The sequence below is a fragment of the Camelus dromedarius genome, chromosome 7, assembly GCF_036321535.1.
Source record: "Camelus dromedarius isolate mCamDro1 chromosome 7, mCamDro1.pat, whole genome shotgun sequence".
NCBI classification, from domain to species: domain Eukaryota; kingdom Metazoa; phylum Chordata; class Mammalia; order Artiodactyla; family Camelidae; genus Camelus; species Camelus dromedarius.
Genome location: NC_087442.1, coordinates 68,877,671 through 68,899,689, shown reverse-complemented (window position 1 = coordinate 68,899,689; position 22,019 = coordinate 68,877,671). Strand labels below are relative to the sequence as shown.

Here is a 22,019-nt window from a genome sequence, read left to right as displayed (position 1 = left end):
GATAAAGCACTAGCAACCATGTGATGAGGCTTTTTTTGTCTTTCTTAAATTTATACTTTTTAAAAAAAAAAAAAGTTCTCACAACTAGCTGTACAACTAGAAAGTAATACCTCTCCAGTTCTCACTGAAGTACATATGGAATCAAATAACATCGTATTTCAAAGGCATTAGCTTTACACCAATTAGCCAAATGCCCAGTCTTTTGTACAGTCATAACACACTGTGGAAAAACTAGTCTGTTCTCTCCAGTTTATATTCCCTTGGCAAACTGTGATCTACTGCTTATGTTAAGCATCTGATTGTCAGATTTGAACAAACTGAATATTCATGACGACAATTAACCATTTAGTGTCTAAAACTAAGAAAACACAATTTATCATAACAATTATTATAGGTGAGGCATTCACGGCTACAAAGAGACCATTTCTGCAACAGTGATTTTTAAAAATAGTTTAATAGAAGTCGAGTCAGAAAAATTACCAGAATATATGATCACATATAGCGATCAGCATTTCCCAGGCATTCAGCTCTTCTCTGCAAATGTGATTAAATGTTCTTTGTTTGCATTTAAATTGTCATATATCAAACAGGAGGCATGCTTTTATAAAAGAGTGTTTAAATCATCTCCAAAAGACACACACAATCGCATAGGTTTCCCAGGTTAAACTGAAGGTTTTATGGTGTAGGTTGGGAGGGAGTTCAAGGAATGAAAAGGCAGGGGGCAGGGGGCAGGGGGGCATTACAAAGCTAGCCAAATAAAAGGAAAAGACAAACTCACCTTTGTAGGATAATTTCAGCCTTGGCACATTGTTCTTCCCATTTTGATAGTTTGCTCTCGCTGTAAGTAACACTCCCCAGAAAAGACAGACAATCCTAGCGAACCAGCCCATGCTGCAGACACTGTGGGTCCTCTGCTGCTTCAGCCTTCCCTCCTGTATTGTGCGGCCGGAGAAGTTCAAACAATCTGGAAACTGGAGGTAACAGGTGATTTAGGTCAGTTTCATTCATAAATGTGGACAATCAAGACCTCTGGGCAACACTAACACCTCTTCTTCTGTAACAGTCACTGAAGCACAGAAACTTCAAACCCTCCAAAAAAAAAAAAAAAAAAAAATCGAGCCAGGCACCGGATAATGAGGCACAACTGTTGTGTGGAAAGAAAAAAAATTAACAAGGACTGCTGCAGTGGTGCTTAAGAAGCAGCCCCTTTTATCTAGGCTCTTCTGATAGCCGGCAGACTCTAATCCTGCTCCCTGCTTCATTCGGCTCCGGGGAAGCAGAATGAAAGGGAAACAGAGAAAGAAAGAGAGAGAGAGAGAGTGAGAGAGAGAGAGAGAGAGAGAGAGAGAGGAACCGTGAGCAGCGCGGACTTTTCCTGTACACATGTAGGGAGAGATGACACAAGATCCCACAGACAGGTTTTCCCAACACTCACTAGACTGGCTGACAATGGGAGAACAGGCGAGCTCAACCCACTCCCCTTCCCTCCTGTCACACAACACATGCAAAAAACATCTCGTAGAGATTAGAGCCGGGAGCAGAACCCTCCAGCGTGCCTGTGAAAGGCATGTAGCTATAAATTTACTTCCCAAGGCAAGCGTTGTTTTATAGCCATTTTTAGGTGCAATTTTGATGAAAAAAAAACTGAATTCTGCTACCTACATGATTTACAACTCATGCTCGTTATATAATTCTACTTGAACTTGTGTGTTGTGTGTATGTATATGCCTGTATACATACACGAATATGCATATACATTATGTCCTTTTCATCAATATAACTTTAACCACTGAAGGTTTTAAAGCCTTGTTGGAGATCACTCCCCTCCTCCCAACAAACCCCGGTGGATCTACCACCCCCTTCCCCCGCCCCACTGCAATTTCAGCGGAGAAATTCCTAGTAAAGCCCATTTCAACAATCGGTTCAAGACAAATATAGGTCCACTGAGAATTATAAATTACAACAGGGGATTCTCAAAAGGATACTCAGACTTTAAAAACATCTATGGTTTTCCAGCTTCTGGAATGCTCTGGCTAACATTTTTAATGCATCACATCTCATTAATTACAGCCACTTCCCTAGTTTTGGTTTAAAGGGCAGAGGAAGATGACAAAGTTCACAAAAGTCCCTGCTGAGTGTCAAGGACCAACATAAAGAGAATATCTCTGTGTCTTCATGAGCTGTGAAGGGTTGTTAAATTTTCTGTGGATACATATGCACGTATTCAGGCAGTCACACAAATACCATTAGTTCTTTCCTAAATAGGCAAGTTGTCTGAGGTGCTTAGATTTCCTTTTCTACTTTTCTTTCAATTTTTCTCAAAGCTAGTATACTTACAGAATTTTTTTTTGAAGAAGGGTGTATAAAGTCAACAGGACAGAACTTTCCCTTTTTCCCTCTAACTCTCTCTACTCTGTACCCTCTCCACACCCCACTTACAACACACACATTAGAAATACAGAGGAGAGAGCTCTATTTCAATAATACGGAAATTCCTCAGGTGAATGGAGAGGGTGAGTGTTACAATTAAAAACATAAACACTTATTGAAAGTGGCTTGGTATTCTTATAAAAAATGATCTAAGCATCGTCACTACAGCTTTCATTACTTAATGTCTACAGACCAATAGAGAAAGAGCAACACTCTCTCTTTGTGTGTGTGTGTGTGTGTGTGTGTGTTTGTGTGTGTTTGAGTGTACGTGGAGGAGGAGGAAGAGAATGAAGAGGATTTAAAGGGGGAGAGTGGGGGAAGGGGAGGAGGAATTCTCTCTCTACTTCACTAGATTGACTCATCAAACAGACCGTATTGTATTTGTCAGTTTCCGCAAGCCTATTGATCAGTCAGTATTGTTAAGAAAATAAAATCCAAAAATAATGTTGGTTTTACTGATTCCCACACTTGTTATCCTGAGCACTTTTCACGCTCCAGGCAATGGATTAAGGCTGCAAATGACAAGAGGCTTGTCTGTCTTCCATGGATTACTCTCTATAGACATTCATTCTGCAGAGGAATTCATGTCATTCTGGGATTATTTAGAAGATTGGACTAATGAATTATCCCATTGAAATATCACATATGATTAGTTTAAATACTTTAAATAGTTGTGCCATTTTCATTAACATATATTTTTAATGTCTTAAAATGTTTATTTTTCTCTAGCTCTTGTTACCAAGAGGAGAGCAAGTTTATATTTGTCAAAACTAAAAAGGATAAGCAAATTTAGAAATATATCCATTTCTCTTGCATAATGTCTAATCCTGAAACACTCTGATGTCTTCCAGGAAAAATAAAAGGTTGTAGGTACAATTCAGATAAAAGAGGGTCAGAATTGACTCCATAGAGAGGAAAGACATTCAATCTGGATGTTGAACCACAAAATCAGGACAGAATTATTTCCTTTTTCTAAAATAAATAACTTAAAGTTGAAGCCTGGAATTTGGTAGCACAGACATCCCCATGTTTATACACACACAATTTTTTTTAAAAAAACCTTGATATATTTATTTACATTTGATATTTTTCTTACCATCCAAAATTTTTATCTTTTGGGTTTTTTCAAATATTTGAAAGGTTAGTGAATTCACATCTACATTTACTTATCTGTAGACCTCTTAAACTTAAAAAATGTGAGAATAGGAAATTCTGTAGGTAAGCGTAACTGTTCTAGACTGATTCAATTATAAAATAAAAAAATGCAACCACATATAGATTTTTTAAAATTCTTGGTAAGAAAGGAAAAAAGAGGGAGGAAGGAAGGAAGGAAGAAACCACATGCTTGAAAAATACTTACCAAAGTATTTGGAATATTATATTTCTACTGTTCTATCAACAGAAATAGTATATTGACCTTTTAAAGTTGCATTTTATTTAAGGTACCAGTGACAAATCTTATTTTGTTTCTTCTTAAAGCAGCATCTCCATTTTCAATTATTTTGTAACCCACAATCTACATCATATGCTATAATTAACTCTACTTGCAACTGAGTTCCTAATATCTTCTTAAATTTCAAGTTTTCAGATGTGATTAAGTCCTACTGCAGAGTCAAATTTGAGCAGGTATTTAATACGATGGATGATCATGCTGTTGTATGCATTTCCGTCAAATAAATCAGCAGAATTTAATCTCACCCCACTCCATGTGGAGATGGATTACAATGACTTCCAAGCATAAAACTCTGAGAGGCAGTGTGCTTGATTTTCTAGGGAGACAACTCTTCCAACTTCACAACAGGTTGGTTAACTCTTGTTTTTCAGTAAAGACCCAGATGGTCATAGAAGATACATTTCCAATGGAGAACTGCTTTAACATGTATTTTTGATCTTTTCACGTACTGGATAAAACCAATGTGTATATTTTTGAATGTCCACTTTCTATACTTTGTTATTTATCATGAAACAAACTGGGATGGCAACAAACATTGCAATTTAAAAGCAGACGTTTTTCTAGTATGTGGGATCCCCAGGTTATAGATACCCTGAGACTTTCTGGGAGTGGCAGGTGAATGCTCTCACTATATTTGTGCATTAAAGGACATAAGGAGAAATACAGTCTCAATGTATTTAAAAGATTTAGTGGATTAAAGGTACCTGATGCTATGGTGCACTTTATTAAACACACCTGACTCTCCCCGCAATCCCATTCCAGCCCCATTTTATTGTGGTCAGACACTTCCAAAGTGTGTGCCACCAACAGAAGCAGATGACCTCTTTAAGAGACATTATTGAGTTAACAATTTCAAAATGAGTTGGTTAACCAGTTCTCCTGAGAAACAACACCAAGAAGGAAACTAATACTAAAAACAAACACAAATTTCCATACCCTTCCCAAGGTGTTATTCAACTACGTCATGTTAAAAAAAAAAACCTATATTACATCTGCTGTGTCCTATCTTTTTTCCTTCAAGGGAATGCTTCATTAGTATATGAGGAAGACCTATGATCAACAGAATTACAGCAAATATCAGAGTAGAACATTTGCCCTTTCTCTGACATCTCATGATGGAGATGCATCTTTAATGAGGGTTTTTCTGGTACAGGGAATTTGAACCTTTTATTTTTTTCTAAAAAAGAATTGTGTGGGTGAAAACATGCTTTAGAAGATCAGAAGACATCCTATTAATTGGGAAAACTGAGTAGTTGAGTTATTATTCATTCTAGTCAAAAAAAATGATAGTTATTTAAGAACTACTGTGGTTGTCGCTGAGAACTGGGGGTGGCAGGTTAAAAGCAATGTTTGAGAAATTAAGTTAAACTTTTTATAATCTGACCCTTGTGAATGCTTTTAGTGTAAGCAACATGTGAAAGCATGAGTTGAGAGGAGGGACTGGTAAAAGGCAAAGGGAGTTCCATCTCTAGGGAGGCATTAACTCCTCCCTTCCCCTCCCGCCCACCATGAATAGAAATCTCAGTAAAATAAGCTAGTCCCTCCTCGGAACTGAATGTCTAACAGTTTGAAACAAATAGTTTTATGTTCTCTCTTGTGACATCAGTGTTCATGATATTTAAGGTAAATAGAGACTCAAGATAAACCACTCCTTGTTTTTCAAATGAATTAACATAAGAGATGTTAAATCAATGCAGAAGGAGTCCAGAAACTGGCCAGTCACATCATTTGTGGCTTTAGATTTTAAGAAAAACTTAAACAACTCAAGGGTATTGGAAATTACAGGGGAAGTTCTTTAGTGGTTATGTGAGGTGGTAGCTTCCCTTTTCCTTAAGAATTTGATTCGAAGGGTAAGCAGGTGAGTTTTATTAATTTGTGTGGGGAAGGAAAGAGAGTGACGAAAAAGGGATGCATAAAATTTTGTTTTTGTTTAGTGTCTATGTAGCCAAAATTGGCTAAAATCCAGTTATAGGAACAAGATTCATCATTTCCACAGTCTCTTTTCTTTTGACATCCTGAATCCATCATATTTGCCCACATTTCTAAATGTTTTAAACATGAGATACTTCCTTTTCCATCTACTTAAGGGGAATGCAATCACGACAGCTTCTTTATTAGATTACCTGATAAATGAATGCAGTCTTCCTGAATATTAATATATTGAAATAATAAAACATTGAAGATGTCAAAATACCTGTTTGGGTTTTGTTGTTTTGTTTTGTTTTGTTTTTAAGTGAGAGTGTCTCCACCTCAACTCAGATGAAACAAGAAAGTTTTCAAGTGAGACAAAAATCCCATTGTTAATACTGATCAGTACAGGCTAGGCAGTGAGGAGGAAAAAATGAGGCGTCCGTGGAATACAAATGAAATGAGCAGGTTGGCTGTTGAGTGTTTCAGGATATGAAGTTATTAGTTATTTACTTTCAGTAAAGCTATCGCACACACCTTCTCACTGAATAAATAAATAAGCAGATCTATACTAAACAAACAAAGTGAAGAAATGAGGCACTATCAGTTAAAGGATTACTTTACGTCTGACTCAGGCAAAACAGAAGCATATAGTTTCCCTTTGTTACCACTGAAAAGAATGCTGCATCTCAGATGCAAGTTTACTAAAATCTCTGTGTTCTAAGCAGCAGCCTTTTTTCTTTTCTTCTCGTTTCTTTTTTTTTAAACAAATGTTTTTAAAGAATTTGAAACTGATAACGATAGGGAACAGAAATGCTGCAGGCTAGAATTAAAGCTCCTTGAAAGGGTTTATTATAATGGCAAAATCAACTGTTAGGCGGATGGTGACTCAAAAACTCCACTACATTCTGCTTTTCATGGGCACAGATTTCTCCAAGTTGCAAGAGTTCGGAAGGAAAGACTTTATTTTCTTCCCTGTTCTTTATTGTCTCCAGTGTTAAATATCATTTGGTTAGTCTAGGCACCCCCATGTTTTTCTGTTTGTGGTGTTAGAATTGTATGCAAGGTTCCATCTCACTGCCTTGCGTACAGGAGCAGCTGTCACCTTACAGGAGAGATTAGGAAATGCCTTGTTTATTAGTTAACAGTTATTATTTACATGTGATTTATGAAGAAAATTCAAGTCTTCCCCATTTTTCCTCAGGGCATATCCAAAGAATAAATCTCTTTGAAAATCAGTCAACATAAATTCATTTTCTCATGCCTATAGAAGAAATAGAAGAAAATAACATTCAATATGTCCAGCCTTGAATATTCTTAGATCCAAACTGTAAATGGTTTGACTTGAAGACTTAAGTAGCAATGTGGTTAGTCTCTTCGTTGTTTTTTCAAAGTTGACATATAACTTTGGTAACTCAAAGCATTTGAAAGGCCCCCAGGTATCTAACAGACAGAATCTTATAAAACACCCTTTGAGGCATAAAAATAATTAATGTCCACTATAACAAATCATGTTCTCACACAGTTTTTAACTCTATTATTTCAAAGTTTAGCAATTAACTGTAATAATGTATTGATGATACATAGGAAAAAGCCCACCAGTTAATTTTTTGAACTTCAAATTTTAAGCGAGTGTATTCCTCATTGTGGAACTTTGAAGAAATAAACATTTGATTTTTTGATGGAATCGGATAGTTTGGTGGTCTTGTTTTGACATATTAAATAATTACTGCAGATTTAATAATGCTGTGAAACCCATTTCAATTCTGTTAAACCAAAATAAAAACAATTAGAGAAAGAACTATATTTGAGTGAATCAAGCTAAATGTGGTCATCTATTTTGGGGGCCGTCAACATGAGTTTGTAGGTGTTGGCCACTGTGTATAGCCCAACATGCCTAATATGGTTCCAGAGATGCAATTTTAGATATGCATACACTTTCTTTATTCTCAAATCCAGTCAGCTTTGAAAGCATTTTACTTACCCTATTTCTCGCATTGCTTCTTTTATATTTACCCATTTATTCAACAAGATTTTGAGAATTGCCTAGGTGTCAATCCTTGTGACTTGTAAAACAAATTATAAGTTTTTTTGAGAATTAGTGACGTATATTCCTGATAACCAATGCCAATGTACCTTTTTCTTAAATTTTCTACCACAACATAAAAAGCACCTACAAAGCTTTCTGTATCTATTTTGACCTAGAGAGATGGATGTATTTATTTATTTATTAATTTATATCTCTACTGCTATTTTTTTCCATCAAATCCTGTATCTGTTTTCATTCCTGCTGGTAATATCTTCTCTGCTATTGTGGAAGACCTTCCCTGATGACAGATTGTCTACATATTTTGTTGGATTACTCATGATTATAGGCTATTGTATTTCCCTAAAGCTAATCTTTCTATATCAAGATTTTGCATTAGGGACTCCGGATATGAGGTTGCTTAAAAACAGAAAGAATTGCACAATTATTCACCATGTTTTGTGAGTGTTCTGGGAGCTCTCTTCCCCACGACTCTATGGTGCTAGGTGTATGTAACTATTTTAGCTCTCATTACTTTATATTATAATAAGTTTCCTCAATAGACCCTAATCTCAAAGAGAACAGAAACTTTTTCTCATTATTTTATTTTCAGTGCTCAGCATAACCTCTGGCACAGGGTAAAGTTTAACTTATTACTTAATGAATGAATTAATTAATTAATTAAAGAGTCAGGGGAAATATATGTTAGATAGCCCCTGAAGTCTCACAATTTTAATAAATAGTTTGGTAGATATGATTTCTCTGCAGATAAAATTATACTAGTTTTTCATTCTCTTATATTAAACATGTATCGACAGAGTTCTAATTTGTTCATTTAAAATACTGCTAAAGTAACCATATCATAGTCCATAAGATAATATATGTTTGGTCTCTTCTTTAAAGCATGGGAAATTTTATTGTTTGGTTATTATTATTTTTTATTCAATTATGTATTTCTTTTCCGATTAAAGACCTCTCTTCAGATTTCCCATAACCTGCAAACTATTATAGTATGTTGCTAATACAGACATTAATCAAAATGAGCATTCTATAGTGTTTTCAAATGGCAATAAGTTCTCATTTTTATATTTTAAAAATTGAATGGTGCTTATAAAACTTCCAGGAAGAAAGCTACCACAATTGTGAAAATGTGAATATTATAGGAGATAGGACACTTGGGCCTAAATTACAAGATCACAATTTGTAGCAATATAATTGAAATTGTAGTTTCTTTGGCTAGAAATGAAATTGGTCATCCCCCTATTTCCCAACAGTTGTTAGGATCAGATCACTTATCATATCTGACATTGTGCAATACAAGGATGTCCTGGGAGGCAGTGTTCCTAGGCAGAGTCTCCACCTCCATACAGCATGGAATAAGACTCGGCAGTCCCAGAGTTTGATCAAATCTGTGGTATCAGAATTGAATATGGGGCACCAGGGTATCATGGAGCTATTGCTGAGAAAAAAACCCAGTGATTCTAAAATGCCCTCTTGGAGACAGAACAGACAACCCTTTGAGAATCACTGCAAATGTCAGATGAAAAAGAAGGAAGGAGAACATAGGCTGCCCGTACTTTTGTATGTTGAAAAGTTGTCCTTTAAGTGTTACATGTTAGACTTTTAAATGCCCCAAATTTACACATCCAGTGCAGCAGGTCTGGCCACGAAGAATGAGATACTCAAATTCAAATATGAAAGCAGAGAAATCCTGCTTTCAATGAACAAGCATGAGGATGCCTTCGCTCATCAGCCCTGCAACTGCAGGCAGCTGCAAATTGAAGGAGAGCACTTCACCTCTTAACAAATGGCTGCTGACTCACTTGGCCAGATGTGGATTTGAGATCCTCCACCTTTCACAGCTTACACAGTATAGAAAGAACTGAATCTTTTACGGTAAATCAAGCCTTAACTTAGTAGAGGACCCATTACTAGCACTAAATCCTCAACATGCAAGTGGTTTTTAATAACCTAAGTTGCAAGCGTCGTCAATCAGTATTTACGTTTCAGAGCAAATTATTTTCCCAGAGAAGTGTCATACTTAACTTTAGGAAGCAGAGAACTTTAGGTCAACAGGTGAAACACCTGTACAACTATTATGGGAATATCTCCTGCTACTATTTATATTCCAAGTCATTCCAGGTCAGCAGCACTCTTTAGTATTTTAACTGTCCAAGTCCTGTTTCATGCTGTTTTCAGAACACGAGGGAATCTTGATTGGCTGGTAAATAAGTTAATTTTCCATTCTAGTGGAATGTTTTACTATAATAGTTTCAACAGGAACATTTTCCCTTTACCTTCTCTGTTAAAACACACCCGCAAAAACAGGACAACGATTAATATTCAGCTATCTTTGAACAGTTTCTCAACTCTACAAATGGATACCCACAAACTATCTTTTAGATTCACCAAACTGTTATGGATATGCTAAATTACAAAAGAAGTCCATTTTCATATTTATTTTTCATTATAACTGCCAGAAGTTAAAACATTACAAAGTATGAAAATACAATTGCCACAACCTAAGTAGAATTACATTTCTATTTCTGCGTAAGTATCAATCCACGGCAAAACTTTCTAGATTTATTGGCCATAAGTAGTGGGATATGTTAAGCAGATTTTAAAGAAGGACTCGAATTTTATAAACCTATATGGAATTTTAAAAATCTGTCCAGTTGTACTCCCTCAAAAAAATGCTGTGTCTCAAATGTATTTTACAGCATTTTCAAATGTGTATTCAATAAATGTAGAAAGCCGCTTAGACTCCCACTAAATTGAGTCTATCAGAAAGTGGTTCAAATGTCACTAATTGTTTTATAGTAATAATCATATTGTAGCTTTAAACAAACTGAAGCTTTAGTCTGTTTTAAGACTGGAGTGCCAGGATGAAAATAAAGACCCTTCTGCTGAAATAGAGACTATTGAGTTACATTTAACAAGATGCAGGATGTGGCACTTCAGCTATCTTAACAGTGGCAGGCTGTTTGCCACCCCAGCAGCTAGATCATGTTTCCTTTGCCTCTTACAACCGCAGAATAATTTCATAAAAATTACCTGATTGACACTGTAGCCTTCCTCCAATTCGGATTTATTTAAATGTTAACATTTCCACAATACATTTATATTTTAAAAAGTATTAGAAAAGAAAGAGAAATAAACCAGCAGTTTTACTTGGGTGAATTTCATTATGCAAAATAAGATGACTTTAAAGGTTTTCCCTAAGTGTTGTCACTTTTCTATTTTTGTGTGTGTGTTTTCATTATATGGGCTTTGAGATACTTTCCACAGTCCTTTCTCTCCACTGTAAAAATGAGTGGCTGGTTACTGTGAAAATTATGAGTAAGGTATCTTTTCCTATATGATGCAAAATAATATTAGAGTAAGTGCCTCCTTCCTTAGTTCATTGTACCTCTAATTTGGTTATTACCCTCTTTATATTCAATTCACTACAAAGTCTTGCAAAATAAATTATTTTCACTGTAGTCATCCCAACACTCCTTATGCATTATGAGCTAAATCTCTACACATATGTATTTTGTTTTGGGCATGTTTATATGCATTCATTCTGTCAGGAAAGTGCACATACCATGAATGTATTTGTCTTCAACTGTGCTTTAATTACAGGGCATCTTCAATGGCCAGGGTCCTATGGACTACTTCCTGTGAAGTTCCTAGTGCAATTCCTTTACCACAATGGCTCCTCAATAAATGTAAGTCAATGACTTCCTGACGATTGTCATGGTTCCTGGGAGATGCAGGATGGGGTTGGCAGCACAAGACAAAGCTGGCTGCCCAAACTGTTATTTTCAGATGAACAGCAAAAACAGGAGTTGAAAGAAATCTAAGTTTTCAGAAGGACTCTGCCCATTCTGTCAAAAACTGACCCCCAAAGTTGTATGCATTCCTGATGTCATGAAGATTGTTTGAAAAACAAACCCTAGAATTCAAGAAACTAGTCAATGACTTATTTGCTTATTTTAAAAAGAAAAAAAGAGTAAAGAAAAATACAGTGGTTTAAACATTATTTTTAACTACAGACTATGGTCTAGTTTGGGCTACACAGAAAAGTATTTTGCAGTAGGGTGATGAAATATCCTGAAATAATATAATTTCATTAGGTATAGTTTTGACATAAATGGCTTTCGTCTTGCCCAGTTCTTTGACCCATAAGCTAAATATCAGGTGTTACAACGTTTAAGAGGTAAGTCTTCTTCCTGTGTAAGTAGGTGTGGGGAAAATGTGTCACCCTTTTCCCAGGAGGCTGGTGGGGCTGAAGGTGGGGGAGGGAGGTTTCCCTTTAACTGCTCTGCACTGAAGAAGTACTGCTGTGAGAGAGTAAGACTGTATGTACAGGGGGCCATAAAACTGTGTGACAGTGAGGAGTTTGAAGTTACGTGAACCCCCTTTCTCCCAAGATTTAATGCATTTTAGTCTTACGCATTTTATATATCCATGCATGTATGTACATATGCACACCTGTGTATACACGCTTATGTATATTTACACCCATATGCACACATATATAACCTGATTGCAATTCAACAAAGATTAATTAGACTTCTGTGTCAGGCCCTCTGTGCTAAAATTGAAAAAAATCAAAGACAAATGAACACATTCCCTGCCATGAAGGATTTGCATTTGAGTTGGGGAGGCAATGTAAGACTAGCCTTTTAGAAATACGCACCAACGATCTCCTAGATGCCATTCTAGTATAAACTTTAAACCATAGACAAAAGATAATTATTCCCATTTAAAAAACTATTCACCTAGGCTGAGGTAGTTTTCAATCATGTGTAATAAAATATTTTTCTTCTTTCTCGAATGATACAAACTCATGTGTGATTTCTGGCATCTCAAGTACAAGTGGGACAGTTGGCTTCGACCCATATCCTTATTCTGAAGAATTACTACTCTCGGATTTCAGTCTTGGAAAAAGAGATAAAGGCTATTTCAGAAATCAGACTCGTAGGGTATAGAAAACTGCAGGTTTCTGATGAGTGCCTTTTAAATGAGTCTAAAGGTAAATACTATCACCTGAGTCTCATTACAAGCAATAGATACTATGTATACTTAATGCTCTAAAAATAATGTTCAACCTCTAAATAGTGTGTTGTTTTACAACTAATGGGCTAGTGGTCTACACACCTTGATTCAATTTTAAATATAAGACATTATTTTCTTTGTGACTAATATTTGCATTTTAAATTTATTTTACCTCTGAGTGTTTTATGTCATGTTTACTGGAGATGAAACACCACTTTTCAGAACTTCATTGTATTATATACACCTAGAAAGAATGTAGAATGAAACTGCAAAGCAGAGATGAATGCTCTGTAACACTTCCTTACTGATTCTTTTAATTTTAGAGATGAGCCTTCCACATTCCTCAGTAGGTCCAAGCAGGAAGGACAACAAAAAGATTCCATTATTTAACCACTCCTTATAGTGAAGGGAGTGCGTGTGCTGGGGGAAACTGTGTGCAGGTTCAAGTTTGACCCAAATACAGCAGTTACGTTTTTAATCACCATGTAAGAAGGCAGAATAGCGTGATGAGAAAAACCCAACCTGAGTCCTTTTTCCAGCTTGGGCACTAACCACTTAGGCGTTACTAGATGATCAATTTCTTGGGGCCTCAATATCCTCCTCAATAAATGAGTTAGCTGGATGAGATATATTCCACCTTTGGTTCCTTGTAGTGCTGAAAATACTATATTCTAAAGTGTATTTCCAAGGCATAGCGTGAAATTTATCACTTAAAATATTAGCGATATTTAATTATTTTAGTTAGGAATAAAAATTTAATGATTCATACTGCTCCATGTAAAACTGTAATTTCAGCTAGAGAATAAAATGTAAAAAAAGATTATGTAATATCGTCATTAAAAGATTTGAAAATATCTATGATAGTCCTACTATCAAATTATTACTTCATTAAATAAAAGATAGTCATATCCCTCCCATGCTAGTTTTTGAAGTACGCGTCTGGGATAAAAGTCAATTATATGGTTCCGATGTTGAATGCAGTTGGCATGAGGCAGAAGAATCTGGTTGAAGTTAAGGTTTCTGGAGAGTGTTTACTGTTCCTATCATCTGGGGAAGAAAAGTTAAATTTCTTCTTCAGAGACAGTTAATAGAGACTATAATGCACGTGTCCAACTTACATTCCTCTCATTTGGTTACACTGAGGTGTGTATTTAATGGAAGGGAAAACAATACTATTGTGATAATCTTAATTCAACTTATTTCCATGGGTATTTATCAGTCATTTCCAGATACTGAACTAGTTGCTATGGGTAAGAAAAGAGATGAGTCAGATGTGATCCCTGCCCTTGAGGAGGTCCCAGTCTAGCGAGGGAAAGTGAGAGCAGAAGAAAATACAAACACGCACGCTAATGGCTCAGGCAGCACAGGTGACAGGCACTGCGCCCCACTGGGCTTGTACAGGAGCCTCCTGTGGGAGAGGGTGCCTGAGCCGGGGCCTAAATGACGAGTAAGAGCAGGCGAGGAAAGATGAGGAGTGCCTGCCAGGGCTTCAAGCAAAGCACAAAGCCACAAAATAGGAGAGCATGTGTGAGTGCAGGAAATGGGAGCAATTCTGCCATTAACAGGGTGTAAACTGCAAAGGGGAGAGGAAGGAGCAATCAGCAGGGGCCAGATCATAAAGTGTCTCTGTAGTCACGCTTGTAATTCTGATATGGGTGATGAGAAGACACAGGGGACTCTAAAGAGGAGGAAGCCACAGATAAAAGATTTGCTTTTTCTATCAATGAGCCTGGTTGCAGTGTGAGGGATGTAATGACTATCAAAAAGCCTGAAGGTAGGAAGGCCAGGTAGGTATCTATTGTAGCTAGATCAGAGGTGACAAGTCCCTAAATCATGGCAGTAGATTACAAAAAGGAGAGAGAAATCACACGAGGGAAACACAAAGGAGGCATGCTAGTCCTGATGAAAGGTTTGATCAAGAGAAGGATGGAGAAGTGGAATTTTACAATTCTCATGCTGTTATTACAATATCGTAAATGTTGCTTACTGCACAGATGAACAGAGCTATTAACTGAAACTGTCAAGGGAAGAAGAGAAGCAGATATTCTTGAGGAAAGAGAAGGGAGTTCAACTGCAAACTTGTTGGTTTTGAGAAGATTACTAAGTATATATTTTAGGTGCACATAACTAGTTTGTAAATTAGTTTAAAGCTCAAATGTCAGAGATAACGATTGGGGTTTATCTAGGCTAACGTTAGGGTCGATATAAAGAGAAGAGTGGGCCAAGGACAGAACTCTGGATGGCAGTAAGGAACAGGCAAAAGAGGAGAACTCCAAACAGGAGAATGTGACCAGTAACAGAGAAGGACCGGAAAAGCAACGCCACAGACCTCCAGAGAGAACCTGGTAAGGAGGAGAGCCAAGTGTGGGAGAGCGACGTGACCAATGCCAGTTCTATTTGAAGGAGAGGGATGAAAACCATTCTTAGACGGAACTGAGTACAAGAACTGAGTCGGAGGTGGGCACAGAAGCCAGACCTCAGTGGGTTTCGGGAAGACCAACTACAAGAGAAATAATTAAGTAATAATTAGCTGATTTAGGCTAAACAGCTTTCTCCTTTTCTCAGATATGAAGTGAGATATAAAAATTCTTTACTTTTCTAGAATTTTGAATTCACATTAATAATTGAAACATTTACTTGGAAAATGGAAACTATTTAGAACACATACAGTTTTATCATCTATCATCATCGCACTGGGGAATTTAATTCTTTTTCTACCAAATGTCTTGGTTTAATTTTTTCTTTATTTTTCCCTAAGTATTATTGCAGGCTCCTCACAGAATCTGCTTCCCTGATCACGGTGTAGTATTGTGGTCTTAGCTTTTACTGTGGGTGACATAACAAATGATCTCAGGAGGAATACTCTTCATGTCTGCAAAACCGCTATTCATTATACTAGTCAATGTCTCAAATAATGACACACATGATAAATTCCTCCCCGAATTTAGTGCCAGGAAAAGTTTTTCTCTGATGAAGAACTGACATACTCCTTTTTATCAGTCAATAGAAACTTATTTCTTTTTAACCTTGGTTGATGGGAAGTTTAAAACGAAGTTTAATGCTCACATGTGGAAACCAGCTTTTCCTAGTTCCTTAGTTGGTTCTAGGAACACATTTTCCTTTCTTTTTTTTCTTGTTTTGTGCCATTTTAATCATGTGTGTATGTCCATGTCAGTTTACTAAAGTCCTTTTCAAATGCTATTAAAATAAATTCAATTAGCAACAATAATAAAAATAGTAGTAATAAACATGTGGTCAGCATTTTATTTCATTTTCTTTTCCTTCCTTTTGAAGGTTCCTTCTCCCTCCCACACAAACACATATTAGGAGAAAAACATATTATTTGGTATTTTATTAATTAAAGGTAAAATTTTCTATAAGGTTTTAAAACTAATCATTTTTACTTTTTTCATATAGTTAATTTCAAGGAAAGCAAAAGAGAATTTAATTGTGGCTTGAAAAGCAGTACCTATTAATTCAGTCTGCTTATCTTATTTTAAAGTATGTAATCCTGAGCCTAGTACAAGCACCTCTGGTGATTTTTCTTACAGGATTTAGTTGCATTTAGAAGCACTTGAGACTCCTAATCGCATACTTTTTGTGTGTGCTGCCCTTATGCCTCATTTTCCCCCAAACAGAATTTCCTAAGAACAGCTTGAAGAGTGGCAAGTGCAAATAAAGGGATATAAATGAGGAGACAAGGAATACCAGGTATGGAATGTTTGCAGTTTGCGTACAGGCGTGAGGACTGTAGGAAGGATTTGATACAAGAACTAGCAAAACCAATTTTTTTTTTTTTTACAGGAAATCCCATGATACTCTTACTTGATAAATCCCTTCCCATCATTTATGACCCATCTCAAATGTCACCTTATCTTTGAAACCTTCCCTAAAGCTGCAGACAGTTATCAGCGCCCACTCCTGGATTCCTGACACAGTCTGCTTTTAATGATTATAGTGGATTCTCAAAATACATTGTCATGATTTGTTTAAAGTTCAGTTTCCTTCCTCTCTTCACAGAGAGGAATTATACCTTCTTTGCCTTATAACCCCAGCAGCGAGCACTTGGCAGTCAATAAAGGCTGTTTTTGAAAGCTAAAATGCATGAAGGAAGGAAGGAATGAGGCAGACATATGGGTGCAAACTGCAGAATAATGAGGTATTGCTCTGGAATTTAAATATCTCACTTTCTGGATAGTCAAGATGAATATAGACTTGGTGATAACATTACTACTGACAGCATGAGGTAGCAAGAATAAGAGTCCAAGTGAGAATTTGAAAAGTTGGGAAAATAAAACTCTCTCTTATGAAGTCAGCATTAAATCAACACAGTGCCCTGGAATTGTGATGCAAAATCACCTCTAAAATATAACATAACTCCCAGAACAAAAAAGCTTGAACTGAATCTTCCTGACAGTATTAGCACAGTGAGCATGAAAAAGTGCACATTGCAAGGAGGGAGAACAGCCACGAAGGCACCAAGAGAAAAGACCTCAAGCCAACTCGTGGCCGCACACAGCATTTACATTTCTCCTGGGCTTTCCCGGAAAAGGGGAGACTGTCCCAACCCCACGATGAAAACAGATGCATCCATCTATGCCCTCAACGTGACATGCTTCCATAATAACCCACCTTGCCTTTTTCTGGCTCCAAGAAGTATGCTGAGGGAGAGAATGTGATTGTCAGAAAAATGGGAACACCATGGGTTCTGTGACAGTTAAGTTTCTTATCGTACCTTAATAATAGATACTCTGATGACACGGTAATAACACACATCAGTTTTTGATTGCCCACAATAACCCAGACGCCCTTGTCACCAGCTGACATATTATGTATTAGAATTATCTGGACACTGGTTGTCTGTCCCCTTTTAGAAAATATTCCCCATGCCTAGTGTGTTTTCCTCTGTATCCCCAGCACCTAGGATAGCAGTTGATACATGGGAGGTGTTACTGATTGTTCATTGAATGAATGAATTCAGAACACATCCAGGAGTATAGCTGTGAAAAACTAATGGACTCATTTTTTCATTCACTCTGAAACAAATACATGTTTTTATGTCATAGAGAAAGTACACAATATTTTATAGGAGGGCTGACAAGACTCTAGTGTTATTTTTAATATATTATTATTACTACTTTTAACCTACAGATGAACTATGAAACACTAATATTAATTGAGCAAATACTGATGATGATACTTTTTGTCCTCTATTTAAAAGTGACTCTGGGAGTACAACATAATTTTACAGGTTCTTGTAGATATAACAGCAGTTGGAAAAGTAGCCCTTTGTATTAAGGATTTAATTTTTCAAAATCTGACTCCTTCTCTAGTTTAAATTGTAATGACATTTTTTGGTCAGATTTAAACAGCACAACAGACGACTAAACTCAAGTTACGCCACTGAGAATAAAAAAGAAGTTGTGTAATAGTCATTGCCTCTGAGTCATGTTAGGCAGAATGACAAATGGACGATAATACACACAATGACATGGCAGTCTTTGGCTTTGCACAGAGGTCCATAAATATTTTGCACATGCTTGGAATACATGGACATCCAGTTGACAGACTCTCCAAGAAAATTCTAAAATTAGATACCACATCTAAATTGGTATCAGGAATTTAATAAAAAGGGATGTCCTCAGAGGCTTTGAGGTCATCACACAAAACGGTCTTCATTGTGTTTTATTTGGCTTGGCACTGCCGTTTTTGGAATAAAAGAGTACAAAGAACTGAAACTTAAGGCAGGGATTCTCTTTCCCCCATATTGCAATCAGTTTGAATAGCAGCGGATATGCCATTCGTGTTAACTGGGCCAAACAGCAGCAGCATGAATGCTAAACTATTCCCCATGTTCACAAACTGTCAAGAGGGGCAAATAGCCAACTATTCAAAATAATTGCAAAAAAGATTGGCACAGCTGTGATGTGTTTTCAGTGTGTATAACGTATCCTCCTGAAACCAATATTCAATATAGTGAAACAAATCCTTCACTCTGATGGACCAGAGAATTTAAATTTCATTCATAAATATTTCAAGCAAAAATTAATTTGTTTGTACTATAATTTCCTCCTCTCTAATAATTAAAAAATGCCAAAATATATACAGATTAGGAACAATTAGCAATAAAATGTGAACCCTCAAATGTATGTTTGATGTGTTGAGAACGTGCTTTGTCTCCTATCATTAAAAGAGAACAAAGTTATCGTTTCTAAATTGCAGGCCTATTTTTATGGTTAATGAACACTCTTGTAAAAAATTCAAATGTGTAAAAAATTTAGCTGCCATTCTAAATTTTATTTATAATAATATTGCTTGCTTGCTGTACCATGTGCTACAGTGTTTAAATGAAGTGCTTAAATACTTTTTAAAAGGATGGGGGAGGGGACAAGTAAGGAAGTGGGGGAGGGGACAAGTAAGGAAGTTGGGGAGGGGAGGAGAGAGTGAATAAGGAAGAAATCAAACAAGGCAAGGTTTAAAATCTCTTTTTTAAAAAAATATCTTCCTCTGGGAGCTTAGACCTGTCCTTTATCTTTTTTAAGTACTTATTCTTCTTGCAAGTAAGGATAGATTTATGAATAAATTCACACCTAATTTTAAGATTTTGAACTGAGCTTCTAATGACCATACCTAATAGTCAGTTACTATTATTTCATAGAAATAACTTGAATATAATTCCCATTCATATGGGCTATGCAGATAGCCTAAATTTTAAAATACTAAAATATTTTTTGAATTATTTTTATGAAGAACTTTTCAAATTTGATTAAAATTTTATAGAAAGCTCTATACTGATTAATAAATAATAAAGGCATAGTTGAATGATGATAAAAATTTATCTATCAATGATGGAAAATGAAGAAAAAAGGATCTTTATACAGTGCATTTTCATGATAAAGAGATAGCAAAAGGGAATTTAACTTTAATCTTAGAGAAATGCTAATAACGAAAAATATGATTTTCTATAAACTAATGTGATAAGATTTTAGTTTTATCTCTAAAAGACAAAAGTGAGGTTTACAGGCAAATTTTCCCTAATCCCAAGACTGAGATTTAAATAAATAAAATACTTACATATTTTAATTAAAGTTGTTTCCATTTATGCATCTTTTATTATTATCACTAAGGATATTTGTGCCATGCTATAGTAATCATTGCATATTTCAGAAGAGCACTATATCAGAATTCTGCTTTATCTCCGAGTGTTAAAAAATTGAGATAAAGGTAGTTTATTAAATAAGCTCAGATAATTATACATATAATTTATGAAATAGCAAAATATACCATAGCTTTTTTCCTACATCAGATTAGGGAAAAAAAATTTTCTCACACAATGTTAATTTATTTAATTTATCTTTTTATCAAAGTGTTCAGGTGTCACTTAATGTATAATATAGTATAATTTTTACTTAAGAAAATATTTTTCTTAAATGTATTTTTATGACAGATGTAGATAACCTGTGTACTTCACAATACCATCAGGAAAAAATATTTTCAAAAAGTAAACTTAGAAATATGGTTTCCAATTATTTGTAGCCTCTTCCTTTGGGAGGATTACAATTGATCTTAAGCTTAGTCATATGATTTGTTCTGACAATGAAAAAAGAGTAATACTGTTGGAACCTCTGAAGAGAAGCTTTTAGAACCATCTTATGGGCCTGCCATGCCTCTTTCTACCACGTCTCAGATGAGGTTGCTCCTTCAACTTGTAACCCAATTAAAGACTTGGATCAGAGACAGAGGCAGCTCACAAAAAGGTAGCAAGTGAGCAAGAAATAAATCTTTTGAGATTTAGAGTTGTTTACTACAGCAGCATTTTTAAGCCCAAGATAATGGATACACTGTTACTTGCCATTTTACCCTACATGAAGATCATCTTATGGTTCTTAAATAAGGTCTACTTTTAAATTATTTCCATTCAAGATCTTCATAATTTGAAACATTTATGGTATGATTTCTAAATCTGCAGATTGAAGATCTTTGTTCCTCACAGAGAAGATTTAAGATACTTTATCATAATAGAAAAGTTGTGTTCCAACAACTAAGCTGTATCTACTAATTCAATCTAGAAAGCTAAATGAAGAGAATTAGTATTCGTAGCCCTGGTAAAATGTGGATAGGATTATATGATTGACCTCAGATCTACTAATTGTGGTCTTAATGAAATAATTCAATTTGAACTTATACTAATCAGTTGGCCTTCATTAAATCATGGAGATTAATTTAATTTAATTTCTTAATATACTTTCTTAAAAGGAAATAAGCCAAAATGAAACAGGAATGAAGCATTGGTAATATTTTGGGATTCAAATAGTATATATAATATAATCGCCACATTTAGTATGATCTTACTTTCCTATGACTTGTTCCTCTAATTTGTCATAACTTAGAGGAACCAATTTTGTTTTAAGTGGTGAAGAAGTACTATATTTTAAATTTAACCTCCCTATCGTATTATTCTGCACTCACCTGTCTTCAATTATGTTTAAGTCATGCCTCCTGGTCTTAGGATCCCAACAACTGATGACATATTCAAAATCAGACAAGTATTCTGGATAGAATTTACTTACTGAAGAACTACCTATAAAAATTTCGGTATAGAGGACCCACGAAGTCCTCAATGCTCCACTCAAAAAGTGTGACTCTACATAAATTTTTCCCTTTGGGTTCTTCTAGTGGCTCCACATTACCAACAGAAGGCTGACAAACTAGTGAGGGTAATATCTGACCAAGAATATCTTCAGCGGAAAGTAAAAGGATCTTTGCTAAAGATACTTAAGTCAATTTTCTATCTGTTGCCTCCAAGAATTCTATATTCTCACCTACTTCTTAATAAAATGAATAAATTATGTAGAACCTGTAAAGAAATAACGAGTCTTTTCTGATGTCTGGTAGAAGGTCCCTAAAACTAGTCACTAGCATGGAACAAAGAGCATGAACTTTCCGAATGGATGTCGAAGATGTACAGAAAAAACATGAAAGTTCTAAGCACAACAGCCACAGTTCCCACAAAAGCGCTCACAGAACTGGTCATGGCACTTTCTAAGAAGCTCGGCTTCATCATGGAGGTCAGTACCGTGAAGCTCCACCACGGTGATACGAATCTCTACAGCATTACTTACTAATACAATCTAGTCATTTCTGTCATCATTCATTTCT

The 22,019-nt window shown here is 35.8% G+C and overlaps 1 protein-coding gene across 1 annotated transcript in view; it reads right to left on the bottom strand.

Moving 5' to 3' along the window:
• SEMA3A (semaphorin 3A) overlaps positions 1 to 22,019 on the bottom strand; it is a 237,511-nt gene that overhangs the window by 198,053 nt on the left and 17,439 nt on the right. Inside the window, exon 2 of the mRNA XM_010977990.3 lies at positions 779 to 971. Coding sequence (XP_010976292.1) covers positions 779 to 890 — 112 coding nt within the window. The 5' untranslated portion in view covers positions 891 to 971. The remainder of the gene's footprint in view (positions 1 to 778; positions 972 to 22,019) is intronic.